Genomic DNA, 19,588 nt, shown 5'->3' on the forward strand with positions numbered 1-19,588 from the left:
CCAGACAGATGCACAATTATTCTCTTGTGAAACAAGAAATGACAAATTTGTCCGCAGTGATACACAAAGTGGACTACTGTAACCAGTGAATCACTTACCAGAGTATGTTACATGTCATAGTACAAAGCATTATCCACAGTGATACAGAAAGGGTGCCACTGTGACCCGTGAATCACTTGCCATAGCATGATACATGTCACCCGCTGTGGTGGCATAGTGGCTTTGGCGTTGTGCTGCTAAGTCCGAGGGCGCGGGATCAAATCCCAGCCATGGTAGCTGCATTTCGATGTGCGCGAAATGCAAAAATGCTCATGTACCATGCAATAGGTGCATGTTAAAGAACCACAGGTGGTCAAAATTAATCCAGAGTCCTCCACTGTGGTGTGCCACATAATCAGGTCGTGGTTTTGGCACGTAAAACCCCAGAATTTAATTCAACAATACATGTCATGGTACGAAGCATTGTCCACAGTGATAAACTCGACTACTATGACCAGTGAATCACTTACCAAATCATGATACATGTCATAGTTCATAGTATTATCATCAATGATGCACAATACATTCTCTGCAGGGAACCCACAGTGATGTACAAAGCACACATGGTGGTCAAATACGCACATCCTCTATATTCTTTCTGAAGTTCTTTGTCTGATTTAAAGACATAATATCGCACTCAATATAAATTGCAACAAGGGAGCCAGTTACTGAAGGGGCTCCGAGAGAGTATGGTACTGCAGCACTGACTTATCAAATGCATTGAGGAAAGTGCATCATTTAGTCCCTGTCGCAGAGCTCAAAGCAGCTGCCTAACAAGTTGGGGTTGCTTGTCTGGGGTTGCCAATTGACCTGAATTTTGCAGGACTGTGCTGAGTGTTATTAAAAATTCCCAACTCTCAAGTTGATTGTTTGTAGTTCCAAGCATCAATGCAGAAAAATGCCTGTCCTGGCAATATCAAGTAAAGGTGGTTTGGTGGCTTGCACCCACAGAAGTGGGTGCAAGCCTTTGTTGACCACTTTTTCTCCATTTTTCGCTCCACACTCACTCCAGGAAGAGCAAGTGGGGTGAAGGAATTGCAGAATATTGGGGTGATTGAACAAAGCTGACGAAAAATTGCATAGTGTTTGGAAGACTTTGTCTTCTGCTCCAGTATATTAGCTCCATTAATGAAGGGAATTGTTGGAGCTTGACTGTTCTAGAAGTGTGAGAATATGCAATTTAGTCAATTTTATTATTATAATATATTTTTTTTCTGCTATGATAGTACTTACTGGGGATAATGCTATGCACTGCTCTCCAACATTTTTCATGGGAAGTGAGGCTCTCTCACAATGCAGACGTTGTGACTCAAATGACTGCCAGTAGAGCACGAATTTTCAGAATTGCAGCTCTGAGAGAGATACTCTTTGTCGTCAGCAACTTGAATTTTGAATTAATTGTGCAGCTGCTGTGGCTGCCAATTTTGCTGCAACTATGCTATGTCCTGTCATAACTTTAATGGAAGACAAGTCTTTATTGGTTTGAGTGTTTGCCTTTAAGAGGAAGGTTTAGCTTGCGGCCAGCTCCGATTTTTTATTTTTTATTAAAATACATGGGAAATGCAGAAATTATTTTATGAGACAACTGCTGGACCAAATTGAATACAGTGTCTTGCATTTGAGAGAGAAAGGTAATTTTTAGGGAGTCTAGAAAGCAGATTATTAAATTAGTGCCTGGTATTTTTGTCTGAAATTTCTAAAAACCGGGAAGTTTAAAAGAAATTAAAGCACAAAGTTTAGAAATGCATAACTCTGCACCAAAAACAAATAATGCAGTTCTGTAAACTACAGCTGTTCGAGCTTCTAGAATGGATAAATTTTTATATGAATTTATAGCCTACAAGAAATTGTTACACTGTTTACAAAGGTTATGCGAAAGTCCTACTCACAAATTAGTGGTATAATTAAGAGTGGTGTACAATAATAAATTTTATCCACCTGAGATGTATTATTAGGTGCAGTGTACAGAAATCTGATACCATTTTTGACTGCTGAGTTATAGAGTTGTAAACATGGTAGTTGAGTTACTTGAATGTTTGCCACTGTCTAGAATTTTTCTTTAAAAATCGACGGCTTAAATAAGAGATCTGCGTTCTACAATGACTAGAATTCCATTTTTTTTTTTAGATGCAACAAACCTAATCAAAATTGGGTGCAGTGGTTGCAAAGAAAAACGATTTCTTTGTTCTCATGTATTCAGACAGGAGTGCCCGAGCTAAAGCTTCCTCTTAACGCTTATTTAAAACTAACACACAGACGCTGAGCAATGCCACGCCAAAAATGCATTGAAAGCTATTTCCACTCAGTTTCTGCTAGTTGCTTGAGCTTTGTAGCAGTGGCAACACATGTCAAAGCATGGTAACCATCATGTGAATACATATTGAACAAGGACGTGCTGTTTCCTCATTGATGTTGCTCAAGTGACTTGTGACAGAATTGTACTCGCCTTTGTTATTCTTTGCTAGCTTCCTGGACATGCTCAAAGACGAAACACTAAACATTTTTTTTCTTTCTCCACGTTTTTCTGTTCTGTAGCATTCAGAATGCTCAGCTACCTTTGCTCTGGAAGAACATGGCCGTCGCTCCACTGAAGTAAGTCGTTTTTGTTAATTTGTTTCGGATGTACTCTTATATGCTCAAATTATTTCTTCCATCTTGCATTTGCAATCTTCAGTGTTTAGTTGAAGGCAGGAAGGTAATCGGGTAAAACTACTGCAAGTATTGATAACAAACAGGTTTATAATCGTTTCCACTAGCTACAACAGCTCAGTGGCTATGGCATCCAACTTCCGAGCACAAGGTTAGGTTAGGTTAGGTTATTTCGACGGAAGCGAAAAGCAAAAACTCTCAGTACTTAGGCTTACGTGCACGTCTTGAAACACAAGGTGGTCAAAATTAACCGAGAGCCCTGCACTGCAGTCGAATTTTGCCATAACATACATGGGTATAACAAATGATTGGATATAATGAAGTAAATATAAAATTGCAATCTTAATGCGATTAGCATTCTTTAGGAACTTCACCCAGTTTGCGGTATGTCTGTCTGTCTGTCTGTTTTTCCGCACTAACCTCTTTCACGCCAACTTGGGTCACCGGGTAGTCCATGGTCTAATGGGTGGAGCATCAAGTTGCTGTGCTGAGGGTTCGAAACCGGCGGTCGCACCAGCTTTGGTCACTGGGTATGTGGCACTCTTCAGTGAACCTCTTTAGCACCAGTTTGGGTTACTGGGTGTTTGGCGCTTTTCAGTGACAAAAACAAAAAAAATCCCTTTAACATTACTCTGGTGCTGGGCTGAATCGATCTGGTGTCATATGTAACCAGATGTGCCACACGCAGACGCGAAGGTGGTGCTGCTAGATGGCGCAGCAGTTGGCAGTAATAATACGGGGTGCCGCTACATTGCTTCAATGCTAATCGCATTAATGTCGACAGTCATCACTCAGTGGTTCCTGCTGAATTTTTTTCTTTTTTTTTTGTTTTTGCTCATATAGTGTTTGCTTACGGTGAATGTCGGATATAACGAAGGTATTTTCGTGTTGGATGCACTATCGTTATAACAAGGTTCAACTGTTCAGCGCTTCTCAAAGCTAGAGTGACGCTTTAGGATGCCAAACACAATACATAAACAAAAACACTAAGTTTGGAATTTCTGCATTTTTTTTTTTTTTTTACTTTTCCAGCTGATCTCTCTCTGTGCCTCTCATTGGAGGAGCCCCAGAGGTTACCACCATTCTTTCTGCTACTTAAAAGAAGAGAGCAAGACCCCAGTATTGTCCTGAAGCAAGCGGATGACATGCGGATCCATATCTCATGGCAACCAGGCTTGTAAACACACACACACCAACCAACATCCTGTTCCCCACTACCTTGAACGCGAGCAAACGCGCTCATTCGGCGTGTCGCGATGGCTTGGGACTCTTCTCGTCAAGCATGTACCTTCTTGTCACTCGCTGCACTGAGCCTACAAAACTGCACGTAGCCGGTGCGTTGCACCGTTTGTTCCTTGTGCACTTTTCTCTGACAAACCAGCACTGCACCCTAGCTGCAACACAGGATACCGATCTCGTTTTCTTTTTTTCTTCTTTTATACATTTCCCAGTGTGCAGGCGATTGCAACCATTTAATTTATTCCTGGCCTTTACTCTGAAACGTAGCGGAAGACATGAATTGTATGTGTCTTATTTTTTTTTTCCCCTTATGTGCGCATGTGATACGGGTTTTGTGCAACGTGGTCAATTATGTAGATTGAGACATGACCATGCGTAGAACTCTTACTAAGCAGCAGGTTGTGCAATTGAGAAACACTTGGATTTTCTCTTCTCTCTCTGGCCATGGAATTATTGTTTGCAAACCGCCAGAGACAAGCACATTGTCAGTGTGTGTGTGTTGTCCTTATTTACCTCTGCACCGGCATGGTTGTGTGTCAATCTGCAGAAAGTTCAATAGTATTGAACTTATCTTGGATATCTTGGATACTTTTGCTATATTTCTGCTGCCATTAGTGAAAAAACATCAACTGTATGGGTGCACAAAGTGACAGTTCATGATTTGGTGCCAAACTTTCCATGTATACTGCAGTTTTTGCTCGTAGGCAGAAATAATGTGTAGATGTTTAGTTTTCTTTGTAACAAAATGCTGTTTTTATTGATCAGTTACTGTTGAAGTCCTTTTACCGACATTTTACAGATTGGATAGTTTTGGTGTGCTGCAGCTACAGCTGATCTCTATAACAGTTGCCTACAGCGAACTTTGTGGGCTCTGGGTGACAGGAGTTAGGGGGGTGGGAGGGACCTACCTCCTGCAGCATATATGTGGTGCCACCGGCATCTTTGATCACAAGAAAGCGCAAAAAATACTCAAGCTTTGGCATTAATGCTGCACAATATTGCTTAATCACACATACAGCTGACTTCCTCAAAAAGGTTTTCTTAATGGCAATAAAGCACTCAAGGGTGCTACAGGGCTTTTCTTCATTTTGGCACTCGCATTCTAATTGCCCGAGCTGTCTTAAACCTATTTTGGATGTAGTGTCTTGAAGTGGCACTTCTTCACGACCTTAAAACTTGATAAGCATTTTGTGCATGATGTTGTTATTAATGTTTATTGTTGTGGCATTTGATTATTTTTATTGTATAGTAGCAACTGATTAATAAGGTACATCCTTGTTTGCATCTAAGTTATAACACTGCATCCATATGGGAGATGACAGATTATTTACACGAGTGCAAGGTAAATAACCAGCCAATGTTTGGCGGTATTAGGTTATGAACCAGTGCCACATTAAAAAAAACTGTGCTCACAAAAGCAGCTGAACGTGAAGTAGTGATCAATATAGCAGCTTTTATTGTGAATTTTTATTCTCATGGAAAACATTCTTTACTGCATTAAGAAACATGAGTCAGTCACATTGCACTTATAATTGTATATTGCATTTTTATTTATGAAAGTAGACATCCTTGCTTCAGAGAGGCTGTCAGCCCTGTCAGCCGTATAAGGGCACTAAGCATTATGAGGGATTTTATTTGCAAATTCTTGTTAGTGGTCACAATTTTTGTCTTGTAAAGAACATATGTGTATTAACTCACTGTACTGCATTGACTTCTACAGACATTAATGACATGTCATTTTTGTTTAAGGAGTGCTTGTGGAGTGTTAGCCAGTTGCACAAAGCTTATTTTACACAAGGTTCAAGTGCAAGTGATGCCACAATGCAATCTATGAGCAATTTGTTCAGTTTTGCAAATGTTAGCAAGAATTGGGCATTAGAAGCCAAACATATCAAGTGCTGAATGCCAAGCAGGAATGTAGACAAAGTCGTATATCGGACATGAGTTAACTCAAATTGTGTGTTATATGACATTTAAGAAGAATGTGCCTCTGTTCTTGTGTAGTGTCTAGAGTTCTCCCTGAGCGCAATGTAAACCAGAGTTGGCTAGATTTTCTAGTTGAACCCCCGTGAATGATGTATCAGTTGTATAATCCACATTGACGTACATGCCATTCGAGTCAAACAATGGCAAAAGTTTACAACTTGCCGTGTTGTATTCTTAAACTCACGGGCAACTTTAAAAGAGAACTGTTGTCATTTGCTAGAGGCATGTAGTTTGAGCTTAGTAATTTATAGTTACTCTTATTATTTTATTTTTGTTACTCAGCGTGGATTTACATTATAGGTTACAGTTACTGTAGTTAATTTGTTGGTTACGAATATGCCAGCGGTAACAACGTTGAGGTTGAGGCATAATGAAGTGACATGGTGAACATTATCTGCGTGAGGTTTGCAACTGCAAAGACACATATCAGAGGGCTAAGATGTATGACTGTACTTTGATACAAAGCTTATGGATGGCAAGAAGTGCAGTCTTCAGTGATTGCTGCTTTAGTAATAACTGCAAAGTAAACCAGACAGTGTCACAAATGCACAGAGAAAAACCCTCTCCCAAAAGACATCTAGCATCCCATGATTTAACGAACAAAAGGCATATCCTTGGAACAAGTGCAGAATGACGTTGACTTTATTATTATTATTATTATTTTATTTCTCCTTAGTCTCACACTGGCATAATTCCTCAGTCTTGGATGGCCTTGTTGGCCACTGAAACACCCTTCATCTTGTAAATTTTTCTATACACATGAAGTATATATATATGGATATATATGAAATAGTATATGTATACAATGGAAACGTCACTACAGTCAAACTATGCACTTTCATAAATGTACAAAATGAGAGATACAAGACCGGGCAGCATGTTCTGTAGAATTCAAACCTGCTTTGTATGTTGTATAGCTCCTTGTTTTATTGTGTGTTCAGTTGTGCATGCCTTCGGGTGAAGCCTTCGTGAAAAAATCTGAACATTTTTTCTCCTCTTTTAGATTCTTGCTTTGTCGGCATACAGAAGTAGCAGCAAAGAGTTCAGAGAACCTTAGGCTAGTATTTGCTAACATTGTGTGCCAATGACGAAGTTATATACCTTGCTTCCATGTGTTCTTCGTTCTTTCTACAGCTTTTGTTAATGATTATGAGGATAATGCTTGCTGTATTTTTTTTTGTTGTTGTTGTCTTTTTTCATCAAGCTGCTTTTCTTTGCAGAATACTTAGTGCTTCTCCTAAGTATAAGAAATCGAAACTTCTGGTTAGTCTAAAAACTAGCATCGCTGAAAACTAGTTTCCTTAGGATACGCTTTGTTTGCTGTACCAACTTCCAAGCATCCCTGTGTTGTGTGTTGTGTCAGCAGATAATGCGAGCCCCAAATTTGGCCCAGGTGTATGCCTTGTCATTGTAGTGTGCACTCAAACCAGAAGTCTGCAGATGAGGACCATGTGTAGTTTGTTTTTTATGGTGCTAGAGCAACGTCATACTGACCCCTCCAAGGCAAATGCTGATTGCAGAAGAAAAAAAAGGTGTTGCTATTCTAGTCTCTGTTTCTAATTTGTCACAGTGGCAACGTCATACTAATTTTACTTGTGCCTACCAAGAATGTGGCGTATGTGTTACGCTATTTTAAGGAACCAGTGGGTATGAGTCAGCATTATGCAGTAGCTAGTGCACTCACTCTTTCTCCTAGTTGTCTTAAAGCGTACTTATCTGCATCATGTGCCATTTGGAGCTAGCAAAGAAAAAAAAAAGAACGATCTCATGCAATGCAAAGCCAAGGTTTTAATCTTAAGTGTACATTTGTTGCACTAGATCTCACCAATAATACTGGTTCAGCTTTGTGCCTCCATACTTTTTTGTTCATAAGGTAACCATCTCAAGAGGTCGTAACTTTTGAGAAAACCATTACGGCATAAAGCGTCATCTTCAGACCGTTCACAAACCCTCTAAACGAGGTGCTTTCGGGAGCTCAAAGCTGTTAAACTTCTCATAGTATGTTCACTGGCAAAGTATCTTTGTAGTTTTATGCTTTTGAAACATTCACTGAAGTGTTGTGGCAGTTGCAAGCTTTCCTGTTCACCATAATTCTGCGAGTACTTTCTCCCCTGCTGTAACTGACCTTTGACCCCCTCGTCACGTGCTTGCTCTCTCTCAATTTTGTGCCACTTCAATCCTTGCAACATATATAAGTCAATAATGAGATGTTTGAACCGTGCTTGAAATATTGTTGACTGCACCGTTTTACATTCTTGCACTGCGTGCCCTGTAGGCTCGCCTGCGTTGTCTGTTTTTGTGATAAAGCAGTTTATTCGTAGCTTTTAATGGACTTTTTGATCTCATACATTGAACCTTAGCGAGCTAAAAGTCAGTTGTGAAAGACGAACGCTTGTTTTCTTTTTTTTTTCTTGTGTTCACTTATTCTCTCACTCAGTCAATCACATATCACATACTATGCAGCACAGACTTGCAATACACGTAGGACGGTAATTTCGTTTGCTTGAGAGGGTAATAGGCCTTTATGTTACCTAGTATTTCAATTTGAAGTAAACATCTGCTCTTTTTTTTCTACCTTCCTTGTACCAAGCACTAGAGCAATAGTAGCACTGCTTTCTTATACTGTTCATGCGACCATTGATTACAAATAGTGTGGAATTTTCGACAGCCCCCACTGCGGGCATAGTGGGATGTGTATGTTCACCGCCACCTGCGAAAAGTGAAAGAAGACGAGTGAGAGAGCCCGACAAAGCAAGCCTTGTAGGCGCGTTGTTGTAGCCGTGATTAGTGCGATAACGCCGCGCAGGCATATAGATATAAACGGAACGGCTTTTTGCCATATGCAGATTGTCATTGGAATGTGGATCGAGATGCGCCCGACGACGGCTCTTGGGGTAAAGGCAGACACAGCGGTGTTTTTTGAGGCCACCGAATTATGCAGACGCATAGCTGCCAATCTCACATGGGCATTTACGCGAGCACGGAAATGCACCCACTTTTTTTTCTTCTTCTTCTTTATCTGTTTCCTTCTTACGAACCCATACCCGACGAGCAGAGGAACCCTTTCTTGGAAGCTCTCTTTACCACAGGCATACTGTTTTTGCGGGAAAGCATTCCATACTTTTTGCAGGCAACCTTGACGATGCCTTTTGCCTTCCTTTTTTTTTTTTTTTTGTAATACTCAGACAGTTTCTGCCGTTTTCTATTTCTTTTTGCTTTGATAAAGGATTTCGCAGTGCATAAAAAAGCGCGAAGGTTGTATTCAGTGACTTTGTTAAATGCTCAACATTGATTGCTCCGTCGTTCTCTCGTTCTCGCAGTGTTTTCCTCCGAACACGTGTTCGCCAGTTGATTGACGTTTGTCGTTGTCGCAGTGCACAGGAGTCACTTTATTTCTTTCTGTCTGCGTGTGCGTGTGTGTGAAGCTTTACAGGTATATTTAATTGTTCTGTGATATCTAGTTTACCGAGACGCTGTCCGTGGTATCTTTGTTGTCATTTTGAAAGCATAACAATTAAATGTGTTTCTTTCTTTTTTTCTCCAACGCAAGCACAAAGCTACGGTTAAGTTTATTGTGGCAGTCGTTGGGTCGTCGCATGAGGCTGTCACGATTTGCAAACCCGCAGCCACTCTGATTTCTTTTTATTATAATTAACCTGGTTAACGTCAGTTTGATTTGTAAGTCGAATGACTGCATTTTTTATTTCCAGAACGTCGCATTTAACGCCGTAGTCAAAGCAAGGTTAAGGCCAAAAGAAAAAACAACAGTCTTTCTCAGATTTTCTTGTAAAGTTGTGGATATATATGCACGTGAACTGCGACGTTCGAGCAAAAGGTTGTAGCGCAGGCGAGCCGCTCCGTTGGACAACAGAGAGGGAACGCCTCGAGTATCTAGTCAGCGGGCCTACACAGATGTCGTCGTCAGTGCGTGCGCCTAGTGTGTGTGTGAGTGGCTATTGTTCGTGCAGTGTTGTACAAGCGCTTATCTGTTGACACCGTGCGCCACGGTCAGTGAGGAACGTGCGCGCATGCGCGCTTCGTTTTCTCCGTATTTTTCTCGTCTCGGAGGTTTCGAAATAGTCATGACCCCGTTGACGGCGTACTTCGTCGCGATGTGTACTGCAGCCGCCGTCTGCCCCAGTTTCCTTGTTTTGTGCGTGTATTTTTGCACAGCTTGCGTAGTGCGTGCGTAGGATGTCGGGTACGAGGGAGCGCGCGCGCGCGCGCGTGCAGGAAAAGGCGACTGCCAACGGTGAGTTGCATGCAACTCGGCAGCAAAGAGTGAACCGTTGCGATTTTGTGGATAAGTCAGTGGCACCGTACGGACATCGCTCGTCTATGCTCAGTACCGGAACCTTGGTAGCTCTCGGTTGTCCGCCGCAGACGTCAGCAGATCAAGCGACCACACTTATAAATGATAGCTTGCCCCCTTTTACCCTGCCCTTCCAAGCAAACTTCGTACTTAGACCCGACTATGACTCCGATACCACCAACTTCATCGCTAGGCGCCGCCTGCGGAGCTGCGCTTTATGCCAGAAAACGTTATGCCCGAAAGCCCGAAAACAGCTGTCGCCGGAACGCCAATAACATTGCACACTCAGGCTTTCAGGCGAGCGCAGGCGCCGAAAATCGGCTTACGCCATCGCCGCGTCGTCGTCGTTCGTTTCTCGAGATGTCGCTGGTGTCGTTTTACGGAAACATATCGTACACCCGGCCGCTTCTGAGAAACCGCGGGAAAAACGGCAAGGGCGCGCGATCTCGTGTCGTCCAGTTGCGACACCTCCCCCCCCCCCCCCCCTTTTTTTTTTTCTTTATTCTTCTCACAGCAAGCACACTCGCCATCGTCTCTTGTTTGCCGCCTCCCCCACCCTCCCCCTGATCACGTCTTTTCGGAAACCGGAAAAAAAAAAGAGCAAAAATGAACCTAAAAAAAAAACAAAAAAACACCGTACTGACACGCGCGCGGCGCAGTCCTTGTTTAGGGACTGCGGGAACGCGGTAGTCCGAGTCACAGGGTTGCATACATACACTTGTACAGATCTCGTTTCAAGCCAAAGCTGTTGCCCCCTACCCGCGTTGCGTGCCGATATGAGAAAGAGAAGCGGCGTACAGATATTGCGCGCGCTATTGTCGGTTGAGTTTATATTTTTGTTGACCAGCGGTTATAAACCGCTGCCGACGTGTGATGGCAGTGAGTCTAGAGGGGGGGGGGGCAACGCACTTCAGGTTGTTCTCGCCGCCTTTGCTCTGCGCACCAGTCAGGCGAATGAAATGGCAGAGCAATTAAGGAAGAAAAAAAAAAGGCAAAACAGTGCAATATGAGGAAGGAGCCTTTTTTCCTGCCTGAGCGCAGTGCGTGCGAAGTGAAAAAAAAAAAAAAGTCTTTTTTGTAGACTGGCTGCGTATCGCTTGCATGTACATTATTAGATCGTACTTTGTTATTGCGTTCTTATTTTTGTAAAAAAGAAAAATGAAAGCGAAGAGCGCGTGTAAAAGCAAAAATATACACTGCTCAAGAGGCGGAAAGTTTGTTCAAACAATCACTATCGTGTATGACTGTTTCTTCTTTTCTTTCGGCGGGGAGAGCGAGGGAAAAAAATGTCACGATGGGCGGCGAAGCAAACCGCGACGCTGTGTATAGGATATAGATATGTATCTATATATGTATACTCTCTACACCCACTAAAGAAACACATATCACGCACTTTTTTCACAGTTTGCTCACATATCTTGTCACGTGTGCATGTGCTCGCTATAGCGCGCCGCGGGTGCAGTGAGCTCGAATCTCACTGCACCGCGGGCCCGCGCCCTATAGGCCAGCGGCCATCTTGAAGTCGAGGCATTTACCAACGGAGTGAAGCGCAGTGCCGTTTCCAGCGACGTCTGGCGGCTTTTTATTCGTTTATTGTTCATTGAAACGCGCCACATGATTAATTTCAGTGATGAAAGCGGTAACAACATGTAGACGTAAACCTTCGGCTTCGCGTCGCCCGTCGTTGACGCGTTTATTAACGCCACGCTTCACAATAACATCGCCGTTATGACGGCCAAAGTGCGTATACTACTGAGTATCCGCTTTTGTCGGCCGCTACAAGGAGCACATTTTGGCCGCGTTTATGCACTGTCATCGTGCGCCGTATAATGGCGCCTGGCGACGCCGCTTCGAAGATGCGTTGGAAATATGCTACATGTAGTTGTCGCTTTCGGTTAATAGCCTGCAAACAGGCGAGCTTATCAAAGTCTGCGTCTGTGCTGGCGTTTAAGCTGCACAGGACTTCAATGCGTTGTGTTGGTTAGTTTAATCGTCAACAAGACCATTTTTCTTTCTACTGAGCGCCATCAAGAAACTCGGTGCGAGATAGAAGACTCGCTTTAGCGCGATGTTATAGCTTGGTCGTACGTTTTCTGTCGCGTTTCCCGTAACGCACCGACGCCAATTACCCGAGTTCTGCGTGCTATGGCTTCTGCTTGTCCTACCGGGGCCAAATTACATCTTCGCGGTGTGGAAGGCCAATGACGACGCGACTGAGTTAAGGCAACGTGATGCCACTGTATGGGATAAGGACGCGAAAGACAACTTTGCGTTCACCCTGTACGTGTGACAATTTTTTTTCTGTTTCATTTCTTTTTCGCAGTTCTCGGACATCTCTGGGGTAGCTGCAGCTCAAACCATTTTAATTGTTCGCAGTGTTCGCTGGTTTCTAGTTTGCTCACTCGTTCTTCTTCTTGTTGCTTTCTGATTTTGCAATGACGCTTGTTTTGCGAATACTTCTCGCTTATTAAACTAACGACCGGCTAATGTCCGCCATTGCCGTCACGTGGCGCTGGGAGCGCGCCCAATTCGCTCGGCGTCGGTCGCTGGCGGGACGCGGAGCGCCGCCTTTCGGGGAAAACGAGAGAATAAGATGACGACGACGCCCTGGGTTGTCTTGCCAAAGTGGGCGCGTCGATGCCAAGGTCTCATTTATGCAAAAGAAAAAAAAAGTAATTGTAGTGTGTAAAACCGCAAAACATAGAGACGGAAAGCGAGATAGGAGAGGATGAGGAGAAAATATATAGCGAGAGAGAGAACGAGAGAAAAAAAAAGGACATACAGTAACACATGGGTCCGTTCGTTTCTGTCGAACTTGTTTCACTCATTGTACAGCAGAGGTGATGTGTGTGACTGTGTGTGTGTGCGTGACACGCCAGACGTTTTCTATTGTTATTTATTTGCCCTTTGTTTCCCTTCTTCTTCTTCTGTCGTCTGCATGATAGCTATGTCTCTCGTTATTCTCAGGAAGCAGACGCCACTAGTCTTACATAGACCGCGTGCGCGGTGAAACCCGCCTGCGTTCGTTTGCACCAGATACTATATCGTGTATGCATAGTAGCCGTACTGTTCTGCCGTTGATGCACTCCTGTCTTCTTGGGTTTTCTCTGTCACTTTTTTGCCGCTTGTTGTTCCACCGTATTGTGTGTATAACGCGGAGAAGGAAAAAAAAAAGCGCATTAACATTATATACACAGTATTTAAACCCGTATTGATGCGTGGTGTAAAAGACGAGAAGACGAGCACGGATATTTGGTGGATTGTACTTACATCGGAAAAAGAGAGGCGAATAAAAAAAAAAAGAGCAAACAGGCGCCGCTATTTGATGCAATAAACTCTGAAGAAGGCGTGTAAGCACCTCGATTTACTCGTCTCTCGAGGTAATAAAGGAGATATTTATAGATGTTCTTCACGACCTTGTCTCTTGTCTGTATTCTGAATCGCGTCGGCTCTCCGCCGCGCGGGCGTGGTCAACGCCTGCTGGATATCAGGCCTGTTCACTCTGCTTTGTGACGTCATCCTACTTGGACCGAAATTAACACTGTCAAGCCCGGCGTGACGTAAGCGGTGACGTCAAAATCACCGCAACTTACTCGGGAGCATCCCCGTTAGATTCGATGGCAGTCGGGCAAGGTGGCATGACGTCATGGGTCGAAGTGCGCAGGCCTTGCGCTGTCTAGGAGGCGTTGGCGTGGCCCGCTGCTGGCGGAGCGGTGCACCAAGCGAACGCTGTATGCAAGACAGCCGCCACCGACGACGAGATCATCTCGATGAAACTCAGCGTCTGAGAAGAAAAATGTATTGCTAGCTTTAAAGGTACACTAAAGAGTGACACTAAATAAGTTTTAGATTAGTGAGTAATTCATTTAACCCTGTAATGGCCAACGTGGTCATATATGATACGCTGTTTTATTGCCCCGGAATTCTTATATAAGCGCGGGAGTGTTAACGCACAGCCTATAAGCAGTGTTTTTTTCATGCACTGGCGCACGTTTTCAGTTGTGAATGGTTGAGCAGATAAATTACTAATTATTAATTACTATACTAATTAAGTTATAACTGAAATAATTAACGTTTCATTGTTCTTTTTTATACATGTGTACTTTTCATATATTAATAAAGGCAAACAAGTTGTTCTAATTTTTCTTGATGTGGAACTCGGCTTGGGCATTACAGGGTTAACACTCTGTATCCTTTTATTTGACGGAAAGTGGTTTATTAGTCGCTGGAATAAAAATTACTAAGGTGGAACCTTAACGAAAGGTAAGTCAGAGTGACGTCATGGCTTTGAAAACGTTTTTGCGCGTTTTCAGCACCTTTGTGCGGAGAAAGCTTTTGAAACTTACTAAGTTGAGTCTTTCGTTCGCTTGGAATGCAATGTAATTCTTATTTATCGACAAGTACGTATAACTAGTCCTGAGCGGAGGTTGTCAATCCATGACGTCACTCCGGGATATAGTGCGGGAACTTCTAAGTGGTGTCGCTGCCCTTCTTTTGTTATTGCACCTTCTCGTGCTTAGTAGCGAGGGGTAGGGATAATGCCTCGATCCGGTGTTACGGAAGGGCAATTTACCAGTTAGGCTTAACGTTATACATCTTTAGTGTCCTTCTAAACCCTGTGCATACTGTTTACATAATTATAATGCTAGCTTTTATTCAAAACACCAAATAAAGTTTTGTACTACTACTACTACTGCGAGACAGTTTACCCAACTGATGGCGGCGTAGTGATCTTTACAAACAGCGTGTTCAAGCAGAGTACTTGCTTGTATTACGACAAGTGAAATGTAGACTATAGAGGGATCAAACCTTGTGCAAGAGTACTTCGTCGATAACCGGGACCGCCATTAGTTGGGCAAATGTTCAGTGCTTCATTAAGGTCTGACGTTAAAGGAAGGATAGCGGAGAATTATTTACGTGTATTTTTTATCGCTGCCTCCTGTAGCTAAAGGGAAACTGAGACATCCACCCAAATGTAGCAATTTGCTACAATGGAAACCCAACCGGGTTCCTCGAAAGAAAGCCTCGCAGTTGAAGAAAAATTCGTCCTGGTCCGGGACTCGAACCCGGGACCACCGCCTTTCCGGGACAGCCGCTCTACCATCTGAGCTAACCAGGCGGCTTCAACTGCGAGGCTTTCTGTCGAGGAACCCGGTTGGGTTTCCATTGTAGCAAATTGCTACATTTGGGTGGATGTCTCAGCATTAGTTATCTCCACCTAGCGGATTTCCGCTGAACTATTACGTCATATACTTGCCTTTGCTTCGAGTTGTCGACAAATTCGACCTCGCCCTGCCATCTGCTAGCCGCCTGGTTAGCTCAGATGGTAGAGCGGCTGCCCCGGAAAGGCGGTGGTTCCGGGTTCGATCCCGGACCAGGACGAAAATTTTCTTCGACTGCGAAGCTTTCTTTCGAGGAACCCGGTTGAGTTTCCATTGTAGCAAATTGCTACATTTGGGTGGATGTCTCAGTTTCCCTTTAATTAGTTATCTCCACGTAGCGGATTTCCGCTGAATATTAAGTCGGAAAGGCGGTGGTCCCGGGTTCGAGTCCCGGACCAGGACGAATTTTTCTTCAACTGCGAGGCTTTCTTTCGAGGAACCCGGTTGGGTTTCCATTGTAGCAAATTGCTACATTTGGGTGGATGTCTCAGTTTCCCTTTAATTAGTTATCTCCACCTAGCGGATTTCCGCTGAACTATTACGTCATATACCTCCTGTAGCTACATCACTTTATATTGAGATAGTACGTTGGATTTTAAGTTTACAGTACGACGTATTCGTGCGATACAATAGGCATTGCAGGGTTAAATTACGCTTGACTAAGCCTACTCAAGCGTGTATTCCACTGACCGTTTCAGAGCGCTCTTGCTGCGCTATATGAAACCGTGAGCGACATCATTCAAGCGGCAGTTCGAGCATAGGGGGGCTCGAACTGCCGCTTACCGTAACCATTCAGTTTGAGGAAAAAAATGAGGAAAGATTGATGGCTATCTCGTAATCAAGAGTAGATGTCAGCATGAAATGGCTACCAGCAAAGCAGGTTGGTTGGAGGTGATACGAGCCATAATCTTAAAGTGGGTGTAGTCCATGTTCGCAACGGCACACCACACCACCGCAGCACGCCATACTGTGCACTGGTCCACATGGACGCTGCCCAGCTAGAAGGAAGAAAACCGGCTGCATCTCGCGAGGCGACGCAAAACCCGCGCCGCGGAACTCACGGACTGCTGGCGTTCAAAAGACCACAGGCAACCCTGTCTCAGCACCAAAAGCTGTCTTTTGAACGTCAATATTGGAAATGACAAATAAAACTTCAACGTACTAGAAGTTACAGCTTGTGTGATATTGTTAACGAACATTAGGAAGCACTCGGAAGCAATATTTTTGTAACTTGTTTGGGCAGTAACAGACCGCATTTGACTGGTTGCCCGGATGATCTCGTTTTGTTCTCGCAACGATGCACGAATTTTCGCGTTTGAGTGCCCCGATAACGGCTCCGGCTTTTGGCTCAAGGCCACTTGAAGGTCGCCGTCAATGGGAGCTGTGCTTTAAAAAAAATACTAGAACGACGAGACACAAAGGAGTTGACACAAACAAGCGCTCACACACAACTCGACAGGAGTTGTGAATGAGCGCTTGTTCGGCTTCATCTTTATGTCTCGTCGTCCCTTGCGCTCTAGTTTTTTTTTTCAACTATAATTAAACACCTATCCCAATTACACAGCCTATTGCATAAATGAATGCTAAAGGCAAACACTGGAATCACGCCAGGGCCGACTTTCTTTTTCAGAAGTGCCCTTTAGCAGGAAAGTATTGCTTATTCGTAGCTAGAATAAAGTATAAACATTGCTTCTTGAAGATAGTGCTCAGATTACTTCGCCTGTGAAACCACTGTCACGTCACTGTTTCGCGGTATTTAATCGCAGTTGGATCTATTCTACGGGAAGAGAAAAAAAATTTCAGAGCCTCTAATTCCACTGCTGTGAAGATAAGAGCCTGTGAAGCTGTGACTATGGTGGGTCTGCTATAGTGAATTTTATATTATCATTATTGGACTATATTGAACGTCTTCGGCATGTTCGTCAAAGAGCAAGGACACCAGCGTCTTGTTTTCGCCCGGCGTGATGGCCAAGTAGTGCGCAAGGTATATGTAAACTGGTAGCGTAGCTTCCATATAAGCCCACATGTCAAGAAAATTGCGGCTCGTTGCAACCGTCGCCATCTACGTATCGGGGGGACAACTAAAAGCAAGCAAAAAAATAAAAAATAAAATAAAAAGTGACATCCCAACCGGAAATGGCAGTGACGTCAAGATGTTATGCTACTTGGCGCGAATCTTTGAATTTCTTCAGCGTCTGGCATTTATGCCACTACGCCAGCAGCTATTTTTCTTTTGAGGCTGAGGCGAGATTGCGACTCGTTTCAACTGAAGCGTCAGCGTGTCATTAAACTATAGGTGTGGCGTATGTCTTAATGTGATCATAATTAGGCTGTTATTGACTGCAGCTGCTCCAGTAGGTTCTTCAGGAAGGTGAGCGAATAGGATGGAAATAAGTGACAGTGCAAGAGAGGTTTCAAAAGCAACTTCACTTTTATTCGTTTAGAATATGTAACCAATATAATTGACCAAACAAAACTTGTTTCAATGGATGAAAAGTATACTATGGCCAGCACACAGTCATAATGTATAGCAATATATGCGAAACCTTTTCACAGAATCATTCGCAATTCCGGGCGTCACCATGTATTCATATGCAACAGTTGTCAGACAAGACAACATTGCCTCACATTATTATTCAGAAAACATTTGACTTACTAATTTTGCTTCCCGTCGGAGACTCGGAGCCTGTGTTACGGAGAGTGAACGAACATAGCGTGACGTTTCTTCCCGGAACCTTCCGCATTTATCGTCAGGACCAGACACAGCGTGTCGGATGCCGCAGCCGTGAACTTGCACGATAACAAAAAACCTGCACTCACACCTTTCGCCAATGAAAAGCCATGCGTCACGCAAGATTTGAAGTGAAGCGCACGCCACACTTTGAACAAACATGTAAGGAAAAAAATTAAAAAAAAACTTGGATGAAATCGCCGCCTTCAAGTTAGCAACACCATTCCGCACGTCATAATAGCTGGTTTGCACAGTCTTGTCAAGTCTTGCGCCAAAGTCACTGCTTGGTAGGGGTCACCAAAAACGAACTAATACATTGAGAAATAGAAACAATATTAACATTTGTTGTTCTAGTAAAGTAAAAAAGATTTGAAACGGAATATTTACCGTATGACAGTATTCTGATTTAAAAATTTTGAACATTTTTTTTCACATAGGTTTTCTAGTTTCAGTGTTTGTCCCCCCCCCTCACCTAGTCGCGCTTCAATCGTGCACCACTAAGTGATATCTCTGGCGATAGGTTTTGGCACGCTTTTCGTTCCGAGCTTTGCGACCTCTTTAGATGGACCTTGTAGTGCGTTTACTGTGCCAAGTCCGCCCCATCGTCATAAACTAGCGTATGAGCCACAGCGTTCATAGCCGCGGCACACTGCACGGCATCGTCAGGATCCTGGATGATGTGGTTAAACGAGCGTCCGTCCCATAGCGAGTCCAAGGGGCAGCTGCTGATAACAGCGCGATCTCTACGTCACGAGACAAAGGGGCGCAACGATTGGTAGTATCGCCACACTTCTGAAAGAGGCATTGGCGGTGACGAGGGGTATAACAATGGGTCATCCATCATCCATTTAGACACCTGTGCTAAGGCAGAACTTGCGGTAAACCGCCGCGCACATGGACCCAAACTACCACGCACATGTAGCCAATGCAAATGCTAATGATGCTCGTTTTTTTCTACACGCGGACACGATCCTGGGGAACTTTGCCCTCAACAGCTTCGCTGTAGAACACAAAGGTTGCTAGGTGGAGTTTTTCTTCGTCCTCTAATGAAATGTACTATCGACCAACAAAGTTTACGAACCACGGGATCTCGGAAAATGCTAAATATCCGAGCAACCTTCAAAAGTAGCCAGTAAAACCGTACATCACAATGTTGTTCGCATATACCAGTAGAGGCTGGAAAGTGGAATACCAGGCTGTGTTTTGAGATATTCGGATTTTTGTCAGATCCCTTGGTCCGTAAACTTTTTTGGTAGATAGTACGTACGTCGTGGAAAACCGGTGATGTCACAAAAAGCCGGTGCGGAATTTTCAAGGTGACGTCACCGCCTGACTTTTGGTATCGCATTGTTTCCTTGCGTATCGTGCCTCTGCTCTTGGTAGAAGTCATCTAATTAAAATTGGAGTGTGTATCCCACAAATATAGTCTGTATTGCTTCAGTGTATGTACCTACAATTTGTACTCGTAGG

General features: G+C 43.6%; 1 protein-coding gene across 1 annotated transcript in view; it reads left to right on the forward strand.

Annotated features, from left to right (window-relative positions):
- The window catches only part of LOC119455925 (poly(rC)-binding protein 3-like), a 490,025-nt gene extending 476,385 nt beyond the window's left edge, over positions 1-13,640 (forward strand). The window contains exons 16-17 of the mRNA XM_049669440.1: positions 2,575-2,631; positions 3,721-13,640. Of these exons, the coding sequence (XP_049525397.1) occupies positions 2,575-2,631; positions 3,721-3,724 (61 nt within the window). The 3' untranslated portion in view covers positions 3,725-13,640. The remainder of the gene's footprint in view (positions 1-2,574; positions 2,632-3,720) is intronic.
- Positions 13,641-19,588: the final 5,948 nt, after the last annotated feature.

Source organism: Dermacentor silvarum, chromosome 6, assembly GCF_013339745.2.
Source record: "Dermacentor silvarum isolate Dsil-2018 chromosome 6, BIME_Dsil_1.4, whole genome shotgun sequence".
In the NCBI taxonomy this organism is placed as follows: domain Eukaryota; kingdom Metazoa; phylum Arthropoda; class Arachnida; order Ixodida; family Ixodidae; genus Dermacentor; species Dermacentor silvarum.